Source organism: Acinonyx jubatus, chromosome B3, assembly GCF_027475565.1.
Source record: "Acinonyx jubatus isolate Ajub_Pintada_27869175 chromosome B3, VMU_Ajub_asm_v1.0, whole genome shotgun sequence".
NCBI classification, from domain to species: Eukaryota; Metazoa; Chordata; class Mammalia; order Carnivora; family Felidae; genus Acinonyx; species Acinonyx jubatus.
The window spans coordinates 12828206-12849361 of NC_069386.1; the positions used below are offsets into that span (position 1 = coordinate 12828206).

The 21156-nt window shown below is 46.0% G+C and overlaps 1 protein-coding gene across 8 annotated transcripts in view; it reads left to right on the forward strand.

The window, feature by feature from the left end:
* Positions 1 to 21156, forward strand: part of MCTP2 (multiple C2 and transmembrane domain containing 2) — a 243461-nt gene that overhangs the window by 49395 nt on the left and 172910 nt on the right. For all 8 annotated transcript variants that reach the window (XM_027067969.2, XM_053223601.1, XM_053223606.1 and 5 more), the window contains exons 2-4: positions 3180 to 3715; positions 18395 to 18457; positions 19922 to 20030. In XM_027067969.2, the coding sequence (XP_026923770.2) occupies positions 3248 to 3715; positions 18395 to 18457; positions 19922 to 20030 (640 nt within the window). In that variant the 5' untranslated portion in view covers positions 3180 to 3247. The remainder of the gene's footprint in view (positions 1 to 3179; positions 3716 to 18394; positions 18458 to 19921; positions 20031 to 21156) is intronic.

The window sequence follows — 21156 nt, forward strand, 5'->3', positions numbered from 1 at the left end:
ACACCTCTCTAGGTAAGACTAGTAGACCGAAACTGAGCAAGAGCATAGAAGAACTGAATCATTAACCCACTAGATCTGATAAACATTTATATAACATTCAACCAAATGCTAATTGACTAAAATATTTCTAAATGAAGATAGAAACAATCCTTTTTAGCATATTTGCAAGTTAAATTATGAGTTGTGAAATAAGGTATTTGTGTCTTACTAATGCGAAATAGAAGTTTATATTTAGAGCAACATTTTAAAAAGCAGCAAAAAGTGTAAAATATTTTATGCTTTCAAAGCTAGAATGACTCAGTGTGCAATAATTGAAATTATAATAACTTAAAAACCAGTTAACATTGTCTTAAATATTTACTCTGTGCCAAGCAGTGTTCTAAACACCTTATATAGACTAATTCATTCAGTCTTCACAAGAGGCCAATGAGGTAGTTATGGTTAAGCTCTGTAAAATTGAAATAATAATGAGATCCAGAGATTTTGAATAAATTTGAGTAAGATACCAAAATTGGAAATTATGACAACAGTATCAATCAAGATTAAAAAAATAGTTTTTCTTCGCTGAACACTTTCTCTGCCTTTGACACTGTGCCTTGCACTTTGTGTCATTCTGTTTGTACACCAGATAATATAATCCCCATTGGATAGGTGAGACAATTGAGGCTTAGTACAATGGCTTGCCCCGGATGGTACCTCTAAGTAGGATGTAGCAAAGCAAAATTCCAACCCATGGAGTCTGTCTCTAGAACCCTAGCTTTTCATCTCTGCATTGCCTACTGAAGATACCCATTTCATCCTGGGAGAAGCTCTTGCCTGTACTGGTGGTCGTCTGGCAAAGGCTGTAGACTCTCACGGTCCTGCTCTTCGAAAGGCAATAACTTTTCTATGGCTAAATATCCTGTCTTGGAGTGAGATAGGGCTGAGTACAAATGCTTGGAGTCCTTGATTTTAGAAAATGTGTTTTGTTGTGGCTCTTGGCCTCTTTTATCCTCAGCCAAACATGACAGTGGAATAGAGGCAGGTCAGAATGACCTGACCCACTGCTCTTTTTTGTTCTGGAAGGGTCTATTATGAGCTACTTGACACACAGAATAAGGTTTATTTCTCCAAATTTGATTTTCTTGGGTTAAATCTCTAAATCCTTCGGATAAATATCTTTTTAAAAAACATTATTTTTCATCATGATAAGTATACTCTTTAATTCCCGACTACTCAGTCACCTCCCCTTTGGTAACCATCAGTTTGTTCTCTGTAGTTAAGAGTCTACTTACGGCTTCTCTCTCTCTGTCTCTCTCTCTCTCTCATCATTTGTTTCTTTTTTTTATTTGAAAAGATTTTTTAATGTTTATTTTTGAGAGAGAGAGCGGCGGGGGAGGGAGACAGTGCACAAGCAGGGGAGGGTCAGAGAGAGAGGGAGACACAGAATCTGAAGCAGGCCTGAGCTGTCAGCACAGAGCCTGACGCGGGGCTTGAACCCACCAACCGTGAGATCATGACTTGAGCTGAAGTTGGATGCTTAACCGACTGAGCCACCCAAGCACCGCTGATCATTTGTTTCTTAAATTGAACATGTGAGTGAGATCATATGGTACTTGTCTTTCCCCCCCCCTTCAGTTTATTTATTTTGAGAGAGAGAGAGAACATGCAGGGGAGGGGCAGAGAGAGAGAGAGGAGAGAGAGAATCCCAAGCAGGCTTTGCACTGTCAGCACAGAGCCTGACGCAGGGCTCTATCTCACGAACTGTGAGATCATGATCTGAGCCAAAATTAGGAGTCAGATGTTTAACCGACTGAGCCACTCAGGTGCCCTGGTATTTGTCTTTTTCTGACTTGTTTTGCTTAGCATTGTACTCTCTGTCTCTATCCATGTTTTGCAAATGGCAAGCAAGACTTCCTTTTTTTTTTATGGGTGGATAATATTCTATTTTGTATACGTATACACAAATATATCTACCACACCTTCTTTATCCCGTTATCTCTTGACGGACACTTGGGATGCTTCCATAGTTTGGCTATTGTAAATAATGCTGCATTAAACATAGGGGCACATGTATCCCTTGGAATTAGTTTTTTTTTTTTTTTTTTTTTTTTGTTCTTTGGGTACATACCCAGTAGTGCAATTCCTGGATCATAGGATAGTTCGTTCTATTTTTAATTTTTTGAGAAACCTCCATGCTGTTTTCCAGAGTGGCTGCCTCAATTTGCATTTCCACCAACAGCGCATAGGGGTTCCTGTTTCTCCACATCCTCTTCAACACTTGTTGTTTCTTATGGTTTTGATTTTAGCCATTCTTACAGACTTAAGGTAATATCTCCTTGTAGCTTTGATTTGCATTTTCCTGATGATGAGTGATGTTGAACATCTTTTCATGTGTCTTTTGGCCATCTGGATGTCTTCTTTGGAGAAATGTCTGTTCATGTCTTCTGCCCACTTTTAATTGGATTACTTATTTCTTGGGTGTTGAATTATATAAGTTCTTTACATATTTTGGATACTAAACCTTTATCAGATATGTCATTTGAAAATATCTTCTCCCATTCACCATGTTGCCTGATTGTTGACTGTTGTTGTTTTCTTTGCTGTGCAGAAGCTTTTTATTTTGATGTAGTTCCAATAGTTTGTTTTTCCTCTTATTTCCCTTCTCTCAGGAGATATATCTAAAAAAAAAAAAAAAAAATGGTACAGCCAATGTCAGATTACTACCTGTGCTCTCTTCCAGGATTTTTATTGTTTCAGGTCTCTTGTTCAGATCTTCAATCCATTTTGAAGTTATTTCTGGGTTTGGTGAAAGAAAGTGGTCCCGTTTCATTTTCTTGTATCCAAATTTGATTTTGATTTGATCTCTATTGAGTCCAATCTGTACTAACTCAAATTACCCCCTTTCCTGCATAGCATTTACCGGTCTGTGTAATTACATATTTATTTGTGGAGCATTCCTATCACTCACACTCAGATTCTGTGTTTCCCTCTCTCTCTGTCCCTCCCCCCCCAAAAAAAAATAAAAATAAAACATTAAAAAACATTAAAAAAAATACTTGCAGACATTACCGATCAAATGCTTCAGTCTTGATCCCTTAGTGGAAAATGTGAGACTTTCAAGTCACATTTTAAGCTTTGATGTGCTCGGCTACCGCCGCAAAGGCTCATGTTCTGTCTTCTTATATTCTGTTTTCTAGGATCCACTGAAGTTGTTTTCCGTAGAGAGACACTCTCATGGAGTGATTTCCTGGGTCTTCATGCAGTCATGGATATGGATAAACCATCTGTCTGGGGCTCTTTGAAACAGCGGACCAGGCCTTTGTTAATCAACCTGAGCAAGAGAAAGGTGAAGAAGAATGCAAACAAACCCCTCGATCTAAGGGCAAGGCGTCCCCTGGACCGCCGCCTCAGCCTTTCTGTCCCCGACCTCCTGGAGGCCGAGGCCTTGGCCCCAGAGGGGCGGCCTTACTCTGGGCCCCAGTCGTCCTATACCTCAGTGCCCAGCAGCCTGTCGACTGCAGGGATCTTTCCCAAGAGCAGCAGTAGCTCCTTGAAACAGTCTGAAGAAGAATTGGATTGGAGCCAGGAAGAAGCAGGCCACCTCCACGTGGGGGAAACAGACTCCGAGGAGGCCTATGCCTCTCCTGCCGAGGACAGGAGACCTTCCAGCAATGACATCTTGGATCTGCTCCAGAAAACTCCCCTTGAAGAGGATGCACTGGAAGAGCCGGAGGTGAGACCAGGGCTGGCACTTTCCTATTCCTTTTTCTTTTTCTTTCTTTCTTTCTTTCTTTCTTTCTTTCTTTCTTTCTTTCTCTCTGTTTTAAGTGCACTCGATGCCCTTGGAAAATTTGGTTGGGAGTTATTTTTGTGGTTAGCTTGGAGGGAAAGAATGTCATTTACAAGAATGTAGATTCAGGTGATATTGATTGCACCCACTGTTCCCGTCTGTTTTAGGGTTGACCTCTGTGTATTTTAAAACTATTACAGACAACCTTTCTGGGATACTTTAAGGCATTAAAAGCCCTATTGGATGGGTTTGCCTTTTTCCATCTCCCTGCCAAAGAAATTAAGAGCATAACTTTCCCTTGAACTTTCTGCTTTAAGCGTACACATGTCTCTCTCTCCACCACTGCTCAGTCCTCCATACGCAAGAATGCATGGGCGTGTGCGCATGTGTATGTGCTAGGGCACACGTGTGGATACTGGTTTGTGGACAGGTTCACTTGCATGCTCTAAAAAACACCAAAAGGAAGAAATCTGAAGGATGCAAATTCTTACAGATTCACTGATTTTACAAAGCTCTGCTATTTCAATAAGATAACAGAACCAAATCTAGTTATGAGACAAATCTTGTACTTCTAGAATGAATTTCATGTAAATTCAGCCACCAGATTACTAAATCATGATTCGGATGATATTAGTATTTTTTTTTTTTTTTTTTTTTTTACTTTCCACATTAATGGCACTGAAGTATGTTGTGGTGTCGACGGAAGTTAAGTTTTGTTTTTGTTTTTTTTTTTATATTCCAGGTTAATGTTATAATTGCATGGGAACCTGGTTATTTAACTGAGCATTTTGGTTTTACTTTCAGAACCAAAGCCTGTTAATTATGTCATATATTTGGGTGTCATTACAGAATGGATCGTGGGTACTCGGAAGGTGTGACCAGATTCCTTTGGAAACATTACAATAATACACCCTTATCCATTCAATGACTATCTTTTTCACTGCCCCTTACATTTAGGAAATTCGTTTTGCAATGAGGTTACGGTTTTTACTGTTGTTTATAAATTGAAAGGTTCTATTTCTGTTCATCAAAATATAAATTAGGTGAATTATTAAACATAGCTCATAATTCACAGTTGAGTGGGAAGGGGGTAACATTGAGAATTAGATACTGAAGTTAATCTTTATCTTGGTACTTATAAGTTATCAGAAAAAAAAAATGGGTGGGTTTCTTGGCTTTGACCGGCTAACGCTCTCAGATTAGAATTTTTTTTTTTTTTTTTTAAGTTAGTGCTGTGAAACTGTTTTGCGGACTATAAATATTTGCATACCTACTCTGGGGCACCATAAGGGTTACGACTGGAAATAGAAATGGATGGGAGAGTGGGATGGGAGACTGGAAATAGAAATGGATGGGAAGACCCTGCCTTCAAGTTCTGTTGTATTGAGAGACAGCTTTGTACAGCTCTAAAGGCAGCAGAAAAAGCAAGCAGATACTGAAACTGTGCAAAACATCCAAGCCTTGCCTCTTGGCAGCTTAGGAGGTAGAAGAAATCAGTGCGTGGGTCATAGATGTGTCATGTGAGGCATTGTGCAAGCCGGCATAGGTTTGATAGGTGAAGAAATATGGTGAACACGGGCCTGTGGGTGGGGTAGGTGGGGGTAGTGAGCATTTTGCTGCACGTGAAACAAAGGCTTGAAGAACTTTCTGGTGCGATGTATGCTGGGAAGGGTGGGCTGGGCTAAGGGGCTGGTTGGTGACGGTGAATGGCTGGTTGGCAGATGGTTGGTTGCTAGTGGTTATTTTTTCTTCTCAGGGCTAACTCCAAAAAATCTTGCAATTCCTAGTCCTTTACCAATAGAATATTTTCATTAATTTTCTCCTTTAGCTCAGCCTTTTGAAAGAAAGCAAATGGGCACCGGGGTGGCTCAGTCGGTTAAGCATCTGACTCTTGATTTGGGCTCGGGTCAGGGTCTCGGGTCAGAGCCCCGTGTTGGGCCCTGTGCTGACAGCGCGGAGCCTGCTTGGGCTTCTCTCCCCCCCCCCCCCCCCCCCGCTGCTCCTCCCCGTGATTCTCTCTTGTCCATTGCTCTGCCTGCCAGCCCTCCTTCTGTTGCCCCCCCCCCCACCATATTGGGTGGGCTTTTCCCACTACCCGAGGATCTCAGCTTATTACATAGTATAGAAGTTAGTCACTCCCTCGCTTATCTTCTCCACTAGGCTGTGTAATTTGGTCAGTGGGTATATCCAAGGGAGTTGCATCTAATTTGTCTTTGTTTTCTTAGGGCCTTGCTGTGTGTCTGACACATAGCATCTGCTCACTCCATATTTGTGTAATGAGGAAATCAGTGATAGCAATGTGTACATTCAGGTTAGGACGGTTTTTGTTAGTGTCTTTGTTGTGAGTTCTCGTCAGTTTATGATTTAATTAAAGTCTGATTTTCTTGTTTTTTTTTTTTTACAGAAACACATCATACTGTAAATGAAATTTCTTTTTGTATGATATTAACTGAAAAACAGAGATTTAGATAGGGGTAGACTTTACAGCCCAAGTCCGATACTGGCTTTAAATCTGTTCTTCTCTTTTTTTCTTTTTTAAAAAAAAAAATTTTTTTTTTAACGTTTATTTATTTTTGAGACGGAGAGAGACAGAGCATGAACGGGGGAGGGTCAGAGAGAGGGGGACACAGAATCTGAAACAGGCTCCAGGCTCTGAGCTGTCAGCACAGAGCCCAATGCGGGGCTCGAACTCACAGACCACGAGATCATGACCTGAGCCGAAGTCGGCCGCTTAACCGGCTGAGCCACCCAGGCGCCCCATCTTCTCTTTTTTTTCAATGAAGGTGGAAGTCCTGGGGAATCCGTGAGTTTTGGGGTTGGCTAATCTGTATCTAGGATGTGGGCCATCTGTTTCCTTCCTAATGAATAGTGGCCAGGTTTCTATCACTTTCATGAAATTGGGGGAAGCAAGGAGCGGGGAGGAAGGGGTTGGCAAGTGACAAACCCAGTGCACCACAGGGACAATCAGATGTTCACCGAGTATCCTTGCTGTGACTTATTTTGTTTGTAGCTTTCTAGAGGGGTAAGGAAAGGAACTTCTGTGGTCGGAGGCTTGTCTTCCATGTTTTTTATGCAATGGCAACTTGGTACCAGGCTGAGCCCACAGCCGTGGGATAAGACCCCAAATGATGGTGTCTGAATGTTTTCTAGTTTCTTCTTAGTCCTGCCAGTGTCAGCAGGGAAGCAAGGTGCAGGTTGACAGTTATGGGGAAATGGAATGAGGAAGCAAAGCACAAAATTAAGAAGGAAGAGGAAGAAAGCATGTGAGAACAGAGAAGCCACATGGAGCCTTGGAAGAGTCTCAGTGAAGGTGCTTCAACCAGCCATAAAACCAAAATGGAAGAACGTAGGTTTAGAATAAAGAATACATTGGTCGAAGAGGATTCTCCAGACTTTTCTCTGGGCCTTCAATTCTGATAGTTGTGGGCATTGCACATAAACCTGATCTCAACTTGTTCTGACAGAATTTTGTGTCCCTCAAGTGCTCTCACACACAGAGACCGTTTTTCTTGGCAACACCCACCGGGTGGCCCAAGTGAAAAGCCCATGAATGCCGCGAGGCTGTCTCACCTTCCTTGCTTTTCACTGACATTTTCTTTTATGCATCTCACCTCTGTCTCCTCCTCACTTCTTTGTCTCGTACTTCTCTTCCAGGAAACCCTCTCATCCATCAAATTCTCCCTCCCTGGGAGGGTTTTCCCGACTGTACAGTGTTAATCACCCTGCTTTTGTTTGCCTGGCATGCCGCTTTTGCTGTTACCGAGCGCTAACCTCGTTCTGCTTTCTGCAGACATCTGTAGAGGAAGAAAGGGTTTGGAACAGGTAAGGGAGGTAGCGAAGGGAAAGCAAATTGGTAGTGGGCAAAGGTGTCCCTGGGTAAGACCCTGAGAAGGTCACCTGCCTCCTAGACCTGTATTAACTGTCCAGCGGCCATCTGGCTCCGAGGACCAACTCATGATAACCCAGTGCTCACGAGACAGAGCTATAAATGACAACCTTAACTGTTTGTAATGAGGGTTAAATACCGTATAGACTCTAATATTTACTTTGATAGCAACAGCACACTTTCATGATTGTCGAGTTACTTGGGAAGTCGAATCGTAATAAACCTCAACTTCATTAATGTGTAGGGAGTGATAATTATCTCAGGGCCTGGAAAAACTTGGGGGATCTGTTAGGCGTATGGACTCTTTGAAATCGGCCTACATGAGAAGTCACATAGAATCGGGAGATTGTTTTACGAACATGAATCCCTGCAAGGAGAACGGGTGGGTAGGTTCCACACTGAATGGTGTCTGGTAAGCCATCCATCTCACGATAGAGATTGAGGTACAAAGGAGATCTTGACATGCTCACACTTTGTTCGCTTGAGCCAATGACCTCCATATCCACATGACCAACCTGCCTAGGCCACGAAGCCACGATTCTTCAAGTCCTGTGGCATAGGCTGTCTCTTCCCCCTGTAGGGTTCAAGGACGAGTCCAAACTTTTACCCAGGCTTTCTTGCATGACCTTTCCCTTTTTATTGATTGACACATTAATTTATTAGCTGTCTATTTTCACTTTCAGTCAGGCCAGTAGGTTTTCATGGTTGCCTGGCAACCAGATTGCCTGCTTTCAATGACTTTGTATGTCGGGCCTCTGATGGATGAAAGGTGGTCTTACAGTTTTATTCTCCTTGCTGCCATCACCAAAACTTGGGCATGGGAGGTGGTAGAGGACACCTTATGTTCCTGTTATTTTGATAGCAACAGCACACTGTTTCATGATTGTCAAATCATAATAAACCTCAACTTCATTAATGTGTACAGAGTGATAATTATATCAGGGCCTGGAAAAACTTGGGGAATCTGTTAGGTATATTGACCCCACCTTGTATTTAGTTGGTTATTTAGAAATTGGCCTCGTGTTAGATTGGAAGCTCCTGAGGAACAGAGATGATGCCTTCTTTTTCTTCCTGCCCAGCTTTCTGCAAACCTTGTTTATGTGAAATATATTGACTCATGTTTCTCTGACACTGACTTCAGGAAATAATGTTTTTAATGTTTTTATATATTTGAGAGAGAGAGAGAGAGAGAGAGAGAGAGAGAGAGAATGAGTGGGGAAGGGGCAGAGGGAGAGGGAGACACAGAATCCGAAGCAGGCTCCAGGCTCTGAGCCATCAGTACAGAGCCCGATGCGGGGCACAAACTCGTGAACCGTGGGATCATGACCTGAGCTGAAGTCGGACGCTTAACTGACTGAGTCACCCAGGCATCCCTCTGAAGCTGACTTTTAAGCCACAGGCCATGCTAGGTGCTGTGGAGCCTTAAGAAGTTCAGCTGGTCGAGGAAGGTGGTGATACATGGAGGCCCTGGATGGGGGGATTGGAGGGGGATGTATGGTGAGCACTAATGGACTTCCCAAATGTCAGATTAAATATGGAGAAGCTACAGTTAAGGAGACCCAGAGGGAGAATAGCTTTTCTTTTCTTTTTTTTTTTCTTTCTTTGCATTTTCTTCTCACTTCCTTCCCCAGTACTTATTTTTCGAGATGCTCTCTCTTGCCTTGTAAAATCGGGTACTGAGGAAATACAGAAAGTTGCCTCTGGTTCCCGTCCTCTGTGTTGATGATGTAGTTGAGAGTAGGTCCAGATATTGGAAAAAATGACCAAGGATCCGAGGTGGTCTCAGTCCCCGGTCAGTGCTAGATGACCATTTGAGGTCAGTAGAGAGGGTCGCTCCGAGCAGGTGGTCAGGGAGGGCACGTTATGTGTCTAAGACTCAGGTAGGTAGGGAGGAAAGCCTAGTAGTTAAGTTTCATTCAAAATAAAGTTTTAAGCCTAAAAAAAAATATAGAGAATTCGTGGCCCAAAACTATGTGGCAGGCATGGGCTCACTGCTATGATTATGTTTGTATTTATTCGTGTTATTATAATTATTTTTATCAGTATACTTTCCAGAATGCAGTGAGGGCTGAGAAGGTTTAATGGCTTACCTAAGGTCATCCAGGTAGTGTTAGAGCTAGGATCCGAATCTGGGAACTGTCTGAATCCAAAGCCCGTACACAGAACTGTGTGCACAGCAAGGAGTTTGGAAATGTGATCCTTTAACCTGGGACACCTCCGAGTCGGTGATCTAAAAAAGTTGGTAATGAAAGGAAGATATTGGTTGTTATTTCTCTGTGTCCACTGTGCCCTTTTATATTTTTTATTTATTTTAATGATTTTACTTTTAGTTTTGAGACAGAGAGTGAGCAGGGGAGGGGCAGAGAGAGAGGAAGACACAGAATCCAAAGCAGGCTCCAGGGCTGAAACATACAAACCGAACTGTGAGATCATGACCTGAGCCGAAGTGGGATGCTTAATGGACTGAGCCACCCAGGCAACCCCCACTGTGCCTTTTTAAATACAGGGGTAATTATAGTGCTTGAATGGGTTTATTATGATGGCCAGCAACTAATAATCCTGAATGGAAGGATTACTGCCCCCCCTCCCTCATTCATGTAATTCCCACCCCCCACCCCCCGCCCCCACCGGGATACATCCTTTCCTGACATTTCATTTGGCAGTTGGTATTTTAAATAACTAGCTTTGGTGCCAGCTTATATAGATGAGCTGAGTGGTTTAGAGAAGTACCTGATTGGGATGTCTAGAACCGCTACTCGGCAACCACCGAGCTTCAGTTTAGTGACCACAAAGAAGCAAAATGACAAACCGGTGCAGAGGAACGGGCCTCCAGCTGGCGAACGAGTACATTAGTGTCTCTGCACTTCAATTTCGGGCCCTTTTACGATTCTTGGTTTATCCCCCAAATCATCACTCAGCCTCATGGTGTCGGCGAGCCAGGCGTGTCCGCCACGTTGCAGGGTCTTTCACAGCTTGGGTGCCCCGTTTCTTCTTTTCCTCCCTCCTGTCTCACGCGTTGAGCACCTTGCATGTGCTGATGCTGCTCGGGGCGCCAGGAACCCAGCCGTCAAGAAGGCAGACAAAAATCCACTTCCTCCTGGAGAGCCTATCCTGATCTCAACAGTGGCAGGCTACAGATAGGTTCAGAGAGGGGTAGGTGCAGTGCTGGGGTGGTAGTTCTGCCCGGAGTGGCCAGGAAAGACCTCTTCTGAGATGGCGACATTTACCTGGCGGCCTAGAGGAGGCGAGGAAGGAAGGTGTGTGCGCGTCTGGAGGGAAAAGCCTCTGCAGGGGAGAGAACACCGGCCGGGCGGCAGGACAGGAGGGGTGGGTGGCAGCAGATGTCAGAGTTCCTTCTGAGGCTGGATCATGCAGACTTTCCCATCCTGTCGGGCGGTCCTGCTACACCACGAGGACTATCCAGGGTACCCACGAGGGGCATCCCTCCAGAGGAGCGCTGGGGGCTCAATACTGTGCTGCTCGCAAGGCAGGGATCTGTAATATACAGGTGGCATTGCGATACCTGCTCTATAGGCGGCGAATAGCTGAAGGAGAAGCTTTGCCTGGGGAGAGAGCCATGCAGGAAGCCTGCCTAGGCTGGATGAGCCCTGTGTGCCAAGGGAGGTCCCGCGGGCCCGAGGCGTCATTAGACATCTCTCCAAATGTCATGATACGAGTGTCAGGGGAGCGGACGGAGGGAATGAAGGGAGGGACTCAGGTTGCTGACCCCCGTCATTGAGTTTTCTTCCTCCAGTCTTCCTAAACATACCCCTTGTCTTAATACGAATCATGATAGCAATATAACAGTCCTAATAGGAAAGCAACCCCGATCCGGTACCACCTTCCGAGAGGTTATGTATCAGGACCCTTGCTGGGTACGGAACATGAGTGTTATCTCCTTGGACCATCCGTCTGGCTCGCTCTGCATACAGGCAGCCTCGTGCGCTGTCCGGCCCCCAAAACACGGTAATGCTCAGTAGACCTCCTTTGAATGAATGCATTTTTCTCCCAACAATTGGCGAGGTGAGTGTCTTTTTTGCCCCTTGTGGACAGGTTCCCACGTCTTGAATTTTAGGTCGCGTTTTCAAGGATGAGAAGCTAGGAAGTAGAACAAGTCGGGTGGGAACCGGGTCTTTCTGACTCCCGGGCCTCGTCTGCCCCTTCAGGGAGCTGCCGGTCAGCATGCCGGGCAAGGTGTTCTGACTTTGGATTTGGGGCAAGTCGGGGCACGGTGAAAAGAATAGAGGACCCAGGTCAGTCAAGGGAACTCCTAACTCTCTGGTCTCCCTTAGTGAGCAACCATTTATCTCTTCACTTGGACTTCCTCATTTGTAAATTGATGATACTCCTGACAGCCTGTGGGCCCCTTATAATAAGTTAATAGGAGTCCGTGTGTATTTGTATATTATAAAGTGCTAAGCAAACGTAAAGGGGACCATTATTCTTTTAAACTATCTCCAAGTGGGGCGCCTGGGTGGCTCAGTCAGTTGAGCATCCAACTTCGGCTCAGGTCATGATCTCAGGGTTCGTGAGTTCGAGCCCCATGTCCGGTTCTGTGCTGATAGCTCAGAGCCTGGAGCCTGCTTTGGATTCTCTGTCTCCGTTTCTCTCTGCCCCTCCCCAACTTGTTCTCTCTCTCTCTCTCTCTCTGTCCTCTGTCTCTCTCTCTAAAATATTAACATTAAAATTAAAAAAAAAAAAAAGAAATAAACTATCTACTGGTAACAGCATGGACACAGCGTGTGAAAGGTCAGTGGACAACTGTGACTGAACAGGAAAAGAAAGGTTGAGTATACCGGGGGCCAACTTTTTCCATGAAGGGCCGGATAATCGGTATGTCTAGCCTTGTGGCCCCTCTGGCCTCTATTGCAACCTCTTAGCCTTGGGATTGTATCCTGAGAGCAGCCATAGACAGTATGCAAATGAATAGGTGGGGCTGTGTTTCAAAGTTTAAACTTTATCTATAAAAGTAGGTTGTGGATTTTTAATTTGCTGGTCACTGATTAATACTGACATGTGACTGAGTAGAGTATATAGGTACACACATACACGCACACACATACACACGACTCATATTTTGCATATTATTATTCCAGGGTGCTCACTTACAGAGAAAACACTCTTGGGACTGGGGTGGGGGGAACTAAATACTTGTACCTTGATTGTATGATCAATAGCTTCCTGCAAAGCTTTGTCAAAACGCGATATGCATAGACTCAGCCATTTGGTAGACCTGGATTTTCTGAACAGACATTTAGTTTTTTTTTTAAAATTTTTTTCATGTTTGTTCATTTTTGAGAGAGAGACAGAGACAGAGCATGAGAAGAAGAGGAGCAGAGAGAGAGGGAGGCACAGAGTCCGAAGCAGGCTCCAGGCTCCGAGCTGTCGGCACAGAGCCGGGCGCGGGGCTTGAACTCATGAACGGTGAGATGGTGACCTGAGCCGAAGTCGGACGCTTAACCGATTGAGCCCCCCGCAGGTGCTCCAGACAGCGTAATTTTGTTCTCTAGTTGCCCTGTGGGTCGTTTTGATTCTGTCACTGGATCCGGGCTGTGTTTCAGGGTCTGGCTCACCATCCCATTCCCTTTGCTCATTTCGCTCCTTCCTTTGTCTTGTTGGGTGTTTGTGTTTGTGACCACTGTCAGCCAGAGTGTTTGGTTTCTTGATAACCTAGACGTGAGAGGAGTGGTTAAGTCAATATGTCTTACGGGGATTGCTTGCCATACTGACATGTCCCGAGTATTTTCCAGAGACTGTAGAAACGCTCTCCTGAGCCAGCTTTTTTCCTCATTTAGCTTTCCTGGCTGTGGGTTGATGTCTCCTACTGAAGTTTAAACCCCCCGCGGTTGTTTACATGGTTTATAATTTGGCTTCCTGTGTGTACTTCATGGTGAGAGCCTTTGGATGAGCCACATGGGAGGTGGCATTTGTACAAGGTCACGTTTAGCATACACAAAAGGAAACTGTTTATTCATATCAGTGTCTTGCTCTTAGGATCCTTGGTGACTTTTCTGTTTTATATGATTGGCCCATCCATGCTCGTATCTCCCCGTATCCTGCTACATTTTAATAAATTTGCCTTCCTGCAGCTAGAGGACTCTTCCCTAAAGAGAAGGCAAAGTTTATTACCTTGCCACCCATTTCCATTCAGGTAGAATGGAAATACCAATTTAAACTCTCAGTCATAGAAAACCAAAGCAAACCAAAAGCACAAAACCACTTACCCAAAAGGCAGCAGAGAGAGTTATGGGAGAGACAGTTAAACTGGATCCTAATTTTCATGCCACGTTGTTATTGCCATAATTTTGGAATGATTCTAAGTGATTAGACCTTTTTTTCCTATTAGCCTTTTTTTAGCATTATGATATTGAATTTAAAATTTTTTTAATGTTTATTTTTGAAAGAGAGAGAGAGAGAGTGTGTGTGTGTGAGCAGGGGAGGGGCAGAGAGAGAGGGAGACACAGAATCTGAAGCAGGCTCCAGGCTCCGAGCTATCCGCACGGAGCCCTGATGCGGGGCTTGAACCCACGGACTGCAAAATCATGACCTGAGCTGATGCTGGACACTTAACCAACTGAGCCACCCAGGCGCCCCTAGCATTACGATATTCAAAATTATTCATCTTTCCCTGTGTCCTTGGAAATAACGTGTTTGGCATTTGTGAAACCAACACCAAATGCATAAATGTAGGATCGAATACTATTCGGCCACCAAAATGGTTTGAATGATTGCAGAGGACGACTTGGATGGGCTTCAAAGGCATTGGGCCGAGTGAACGACGTCAGTGTCAGATGTTTGCATATTGGCTGAGTCCATGTGTATGGTATTCTGGGAAAGATGAAATTACATGAGGAAGACAGACAGGTGGCTGCCGCGGGCAGGGGATGATTTAAACCCCAGTGGGATAGCACGGATGAGTGTTAATGGGGTGACAGATCTGTTCTGTCTTGATTGTTGTGGTGGTCCCTCAAATCTATGTGTGTGTTAAAAACCGTACCATTGGAGGCACCCGGGTGGCTCAGTTGGTGAAGCAAGTGACTCTTGATTTCCGCTCAGGTCGGGATCTCAGGGTTCATGGGATTGAGCCCCATGTTGGGCTCTGAGCTGACAACATGGAGCCTGCTTGGGATTCTCTCTCTCTCTCTTTCTCTCTCTCTCTCTTTCTCTCTCTCTCTCTCTCTCTCTCCCTCTCCTTCTCTCTCTGCTCCTCCCCTGCTTGGCCTCTCTCTCTCTCTCTCTCTCTCAAAATAAACATATAAACAATGTAGCCCTGTACACATATACAGAAAGGCAATTTTACCATTAAGTTTTCAAAAGTAAAATAAAGAAAAACAGAGGGCTTGATTATGCTTGTTGAGAACATCAAAAATATATTCTAATGATAGTGGGGTATCAGGGACTCCTTTGAGGAAACTCTTAATTGTGCTGTTTTTATGTATTTATTTTGGAGAGAGAGGCAAACAGAGCATGAGCAGGGGAGGGGCAGAGAGAGAGAGAGAGAGAGAGAGAGGGAGAGAAACAGAATCTGGAGCAGCTCCAGGCTGAGCTGCGAGCGCAGAACCCGATGCGGGGCTCGAACCCGCGAGCCGTGAGATCATGACCTGAGCCGAAGTCGCGTGCTTAACCGACTGAGCCACCCAGGCGCCCCTTAATTGTGCTGTTTTTAAAGAAAAGGCCCGTTGATGTGGTTACTGGGTTGACAAAGAAGTGAAATAATGTACCTTCTATTCAGTGGGTAATATCTTAGGCTCTATGCAGAATGTAGGGGAATATTCAAGGTTATGTGTCCCCCAGCAGCTGTAACGTGTCCTCTGGTGCCGATGTAGCATCTCGGTCCTTCTTTACGGTGATCGGTTTCCTTCCTTCGTGTGTATATACGGTGTGTGACAGTTACGGTGGCCGTGGGAACCGTAAGTTTAAGTTGTGTGACTTTTCTGTGAGTAAAACCAGCCATAATGTTGAATTAATGTCATTCTTCACATTTAATTTCCATGTTGTTGTAAGTGGAAGGCGTATCATATATTTGGATAAAAGCTGTCAGTTTTGATAGTGTGGAAGCCACGGAGGGGATGTGGACTAATGGATACAACGAGACCAAGTTGGGAGAGCGCGTTTGGGGTGTACTCTGAGGGTTGACGTTTTTGAGCGCCTGGCCGTCCACCTTCGTGTTTGACAGTAGAAGATTCTGGACCACCACGATCTTTGGCGAATGACCACGTACTTTAAATGGAAACCCTGATCCCAGTGCTGGGGGCTTTGTGGAATTGCCTTTGCACAGGATTGGTTAAGTGGAACATCGATTCGTTTCCTAAAACTGGAGACACTGGTGGGTCTTCAGGCCACAGAGCATCAGACGGCACGTGGTGCCTTGTGGGATCTGAACGTGGCAGTGTGGCTGGGCTCTCTTGGTTTCGTAAATCGGGTGGAAGAGGGGGTTGTTGTGGGGCGCCTGGGTGGCTCAGTCGGTTGGGCGTCCAACTTGGGCGCAGGTCACGATCTTGCGGTTCGTGGGTTCGAGCCCCGTGTCGGGCTCTGTGCTCACGGCTCAGAGCCTGGAGCCTGCTTCCGATTCTGTGTCTCCCTCTCTCTCTGCTCCTCTCCCACTCACTGTCTCTCTCTCTCTCTCTCCATCTCTCTCTCAAAAATAAAATAAACATTAAAAAAATTTTTTTAGAGGAGGGGTTGTTAAGCTTCCGGGAGATATCGTGTGTGTTGTAAAAGGGCAAATCTTTTGAGACTGGGGGAGCTGAGTAAGGTTCTGATTGTCCTCATAAAGCGGTCATCAGATAGTCCTGTGCAACCATCCTGGTGTCTTTCCCATAGAACAAAATAGGAGTTTGAAGAGCCGGTGGCGGGGGGGGTGGGGGGAGATGGCTCGTAGAGGCTGTCCCCTCTTTTCTGGTCTGCTAACAGCTCTCCTGCACTGAGGGTTAGGGCTCTCTTCCTGGCTGGGCAGCAGTGGTATGTCCAGGGCCAAGGTCACTCTGGTGACCACAGGGCTGGGAGCCTTCAGGAAAGGTCAAAGTGCCTGAAGTCACCCTTGGTCCTGGTGAATTAATCTGAAGTAAATGAATTCTATTTGCAGTCTTAGGGATGCTAGGCCTGGGCCTGGTGGAGAAGGAGGCCGGTGTGAGAATCATGGGTGCAGAAGTCCCAGGGCCTCTGTCCTTCCTGGGAAAGGACTTGTCAGGCTTCAGGCCACCTTGTGATCAGGGCTGATGGCTGCCTGGTTGCAGCATTTTGTGATGGCCCTGCATGCAGAGGGGGTGGACCAGAGAACCCCTGCTTGTTCACGGCCCCTCACCCTCCCGCCGTGCTTCTTAGGGGCTGAAGAGCTGCCCTCGTGCTGGGGAGCCCAGGGCCTCTTGCTGCCTGAAGCTCTCTCTGAGAGAGACAAAGACGAAGAATGTGTGTGTGTGTGTGTGTGTGTGTGTGTGTGTGTGTGTTTGCGTGTCACTGCCTTGGAAGGCAGCCTACCATCCAGGCGGGATGTCTGCCCTGTGTCAGGACCTCTCTGATGGATGTGATGGATGGGAAAGACCAAAGACCATGGTGCCCCTGGTCCCTGCATCTCCCCTCAGTGGTTCAAGGTCATTGAAGCAGCCTCCGCAGGTCTGCTGCCTGCCTCAGTTTGCCTATGACTTCAGAGTTACCCAGCCTTGTGTGGAGGGAGAGACCCCGTGTTTCTCACACAGGAAATCAGCCCTGGATAATGTGCCCGACAGACAGAAACATATCCAAAAATGCTAGAAGATCATTAGCTCATTTCCCTTCCACTCTGCCTTTGCATACAGGCAGCCATCCTTATATCCAGCCCCAGAAACCTTCAAGGAGTCCCCAGATACTTCCGGAACCTGTGTTGTACGTATAAAACCTGCGTAATGGACAGGTCTACTGTATCCTACACTGACTACTGACTGTTCACTGTTACCCATTTCGTTGCTCTGTGGGATCATTTCCTGGGTATTTTTTTTTTTTTTTGAGAGGGAGAGAGAGAAAGAGAATGGGAGGGGTAGAGAGAGAGAGGGAGAGAGAACCCCAAGCAGGTTCTGCACAGTGTAGATCCTGATGCGGGGCTCAATCCCACCGATGAAGAGATCAAGACCAGAGCCAAAACTAGGAGTCAGAAGTGTAACCCACTGAACCACCCAGGCGCCCCTCCTGGGCATCTTAAATTAGAAAGCATAGGCACCTCTCATTCTGAGGTCATTTGCTCAGAATTTGCATTTCTTACCCCTGGGTTGGTGATGGTACAGTCTCATAAAGGTACGGCTTGAGGAAGGTCTTCCGGATCACATTTTGAAACGTCTCCTCCTGCGTGACAAGCCCGGGTCTCCGGCACATGATCCGTCCATTTCTCTCTGGTGGGCAGGGGGGCCAGGCAGGCCCGGGGAGGGCGCTGGTGGGGTGACTCTCCTGCTCGCATTTTGTTCACTGGAAGAAAGCTGCTTGCACGCCAAGCCCCGGACGGACCAGGGACGATGGGGCAGCCCGTTGGTGGAGGACAATCAGCCTTATCCACACTGATGCTCCGATCGTGACCAAGACGGCCGAGGCTGCAGGCAGGTGGATTCCACCGAATCAAACTCTTGTTGCCAGGACTTGCCACACACGTGCAAAAGCAGCCCGCGCACCCGAAACTGAGCGCGCAGATGGCGCCTTCAAGGGGATATCCCTGTAGGTTAATGTCATTTTGCTTTCCTGAAGCAGGTTGTTTCTTTCTCTTTTCTTTACAGAAGCTATGCGGCAGTGGTGATCTGAATGCTTCTCTGACATCCCAGCAGTTTGAAGAACGATCTGTGAGTGACAATGCCTTAAAAGCAAACGCTAGAGCAAATACTATAGATATTTCTTACCGAACGTCTGTATTTCTTTGCCTCTTTTATTTTTCAAGAACGCTGAACCATTGCAAAGACCGGCCTGGCGAATTATAGCTGGAAGAGATTAATTCCGAGGCTATTGATTTGTCAGACGGGGACGGATTTTTCTAAAAATACAGAGCAGCTCTCCAGTTGAGTGGGAGAGTAAAGGAGACAAAACCATTCTGAAGTGCTTTGAAACCTAGACGGGGGAGTTTTCAAAAGAAGGCCGTCAAGGGGAGACCTAGCCACAGAATCGATTAATTGAATGTCAAAAAAGTGAACGATCAATTACTTTATCTGTCTCTTGTCTCTGGAAAGACAACAATTTGGACTAGTGCAAAACTCTGGTTCGAAACTTTAGTTGGATTCATTTGATGAATATTCGAAAAGAGACTTGCATTCAACATGGCGGCCTGTGGGAGTCGATGCCTTCCTGGGGAGGGGAGTGAGCTAAGGTGAGGGGAGGAAGACTGAAGGTCAAGTGTAGGAGACTCCACGGGGCGGGGGGGAGCAGGGAATGGAGGAAAAATATGCCAAGGGGAGAGCATGCAAAGGCATCATATGTGGACACAGGAGGGGCAGGTGCCTTATGCACCTGCGGGCCGCGGAGGCCGGCAGCTGAGCGGTCCTGAACGTGAACTGCAACGTTTTTACTTCACGTGGAGGAGGTGCAGGGGAGTGGAAGGGCTTGGGGGGAAGGGGGAAAAAATGAGGAAGCCACTTTACCTCAGAAGTGTTCACATGTCTGTCGGGGCCAGCCCCACAGCTGCATTTCTGCCTGCCACTTCCTCCTTCGTGTTCCTCCGCGAGTTCTAGAAGAAAGAATCCTGCAGGGGCACCGGGCTGGCCCAGTGGGTTGAGAGTCCGACCCCTGACTTCAGCCCAGGTCATGATCTCACGGTTCGTGAGTTCGAGCCCCGCATCGGGCTCCGAGCTGGCAGTGCTGGAGCCTGCTTGGGACTCTCTCTCTCTCTCTGCCCCTTTCTCTGCCCCTCCCCTGCTTGCTCTCTCTCAAAATAAACAAAGAAACTGAAAAAAAAATTAAAAAAGAAAGAAAGAATCCTACAGGAAATCGCGGAGTTGAAGGGTATTTCAGATACCGATACACTTCCGAGGGCATAATACCCCTTGTGTGATTTGGGGGGCGGGGGGAGTTAAATATTGCGAGGATCCCATCGTGAATTTGGATACAATCCCACTGGAGATAATTATAGAGGATATGTTAGTAAGACCTAGTAACCCGGTCATCAAGGCGGGTGGGGTGGCAGATGAGGCTTGAAGGTGGCGACCCCCTGCCCCCCCCCCTTTTTTTTTTTTTGGCTCTCAAGTTAACAGGTGTTCCTGAAATTCTCTTCCTCGGTCCCCAGACACCAGACTTACCTTCCTTCTCCATCTGTGCAGATGTTTGGGGAAGCCGGCGATGGCGTGAGTAACCTGCCCAGTCCTTTTGCCTACCTCCTCACCATACACCTGAAGGAAGGCCGCAACCTGGTCATCCGAGATCGCTGCGGTAAGCCTGGCTCTTCCGGGTGCCTTGTAGCCTGCGCACCTGTTTCTCCACTCTTGTTTCTGTGTTGTTAGTGCACCTTTCTCGTCTCACGCAACAGAGCGGAGCTCAGACCTATACCCCGAAGGTATCGAGCATTTGCAGCAAAGTTATTTGAAGACCCTGCATCTTCCTTTCCTTTAGTGTGGTTAAATGAACAACGAGAATGGCAACAGTAAGGACAGTAATCATCACAATAATGATATGAGTAATGATTCCATGAAATAAGGCCACGAGAATAGCGTTATCCTGGCGGCTAGCAGCTGCTCAAGAAAACGCTCCCTCGATTCCACTCTCATTACACATAAGAAAAGACGTGAACGTACGTAAGAAGTACATAATTTCTTGTGTATACGTGAACGTGAGCATGTGTGTGAATATGTGTGTATGTGAATAGACGTGAGAATGATACGTAAGCAAAAGATGTCCGTGCGAGGTCCCCAAATGTACACAGAGCCGAAGATGCCCTTTGAACCCCATCCCCTTCCTGCACTGAAATCCCACGGGGCTTCCCTCCCTCAGGAGAACATTTGTTATCTGCGTATCATTTGATTCGTTCACTTCCCCCCCTGTTTCTGTGCCTTTAAAACACACACATGTACACACGTGTGTTTTTTAAAAGTTTATTTATTTTGAGAGAGAGAGCACGCACAAGTAGGGAAGGAGCAGAGAGAAAGAGAGAGAGAGAGAGAGAGAGAGAGAGAGAGAGAGAGAGAATCCCAAGCAAGTGCGACACTGTCCGTGCACAGCCCAATGCAGGGCTTGAACTCACGAACTGTGAGATCACAACCTGAGCCAAAATCAAGAATTGGACGCTCAACCAACTGAGCCACCCAGGTGCCCCCACACGTGTATGTTTTTAATTAACATGATACTGTAATGTCCCTATTAGCCCCCAATAAGCTTTCTTTTTGCTTCACGATACGTATTCAAGATCGATGATGGTTTTCCATGCAAGTATATCTCCATTCTTTTAAATGCTATGCAACATTCCATAGTATGATGTGTGATTTATTCAGTTTCTCTACTGACAGTTGCTGCTTTTTTTTTTTCAACTTTCTCGGCAGCGTAAATGATACTGTAATGAGCA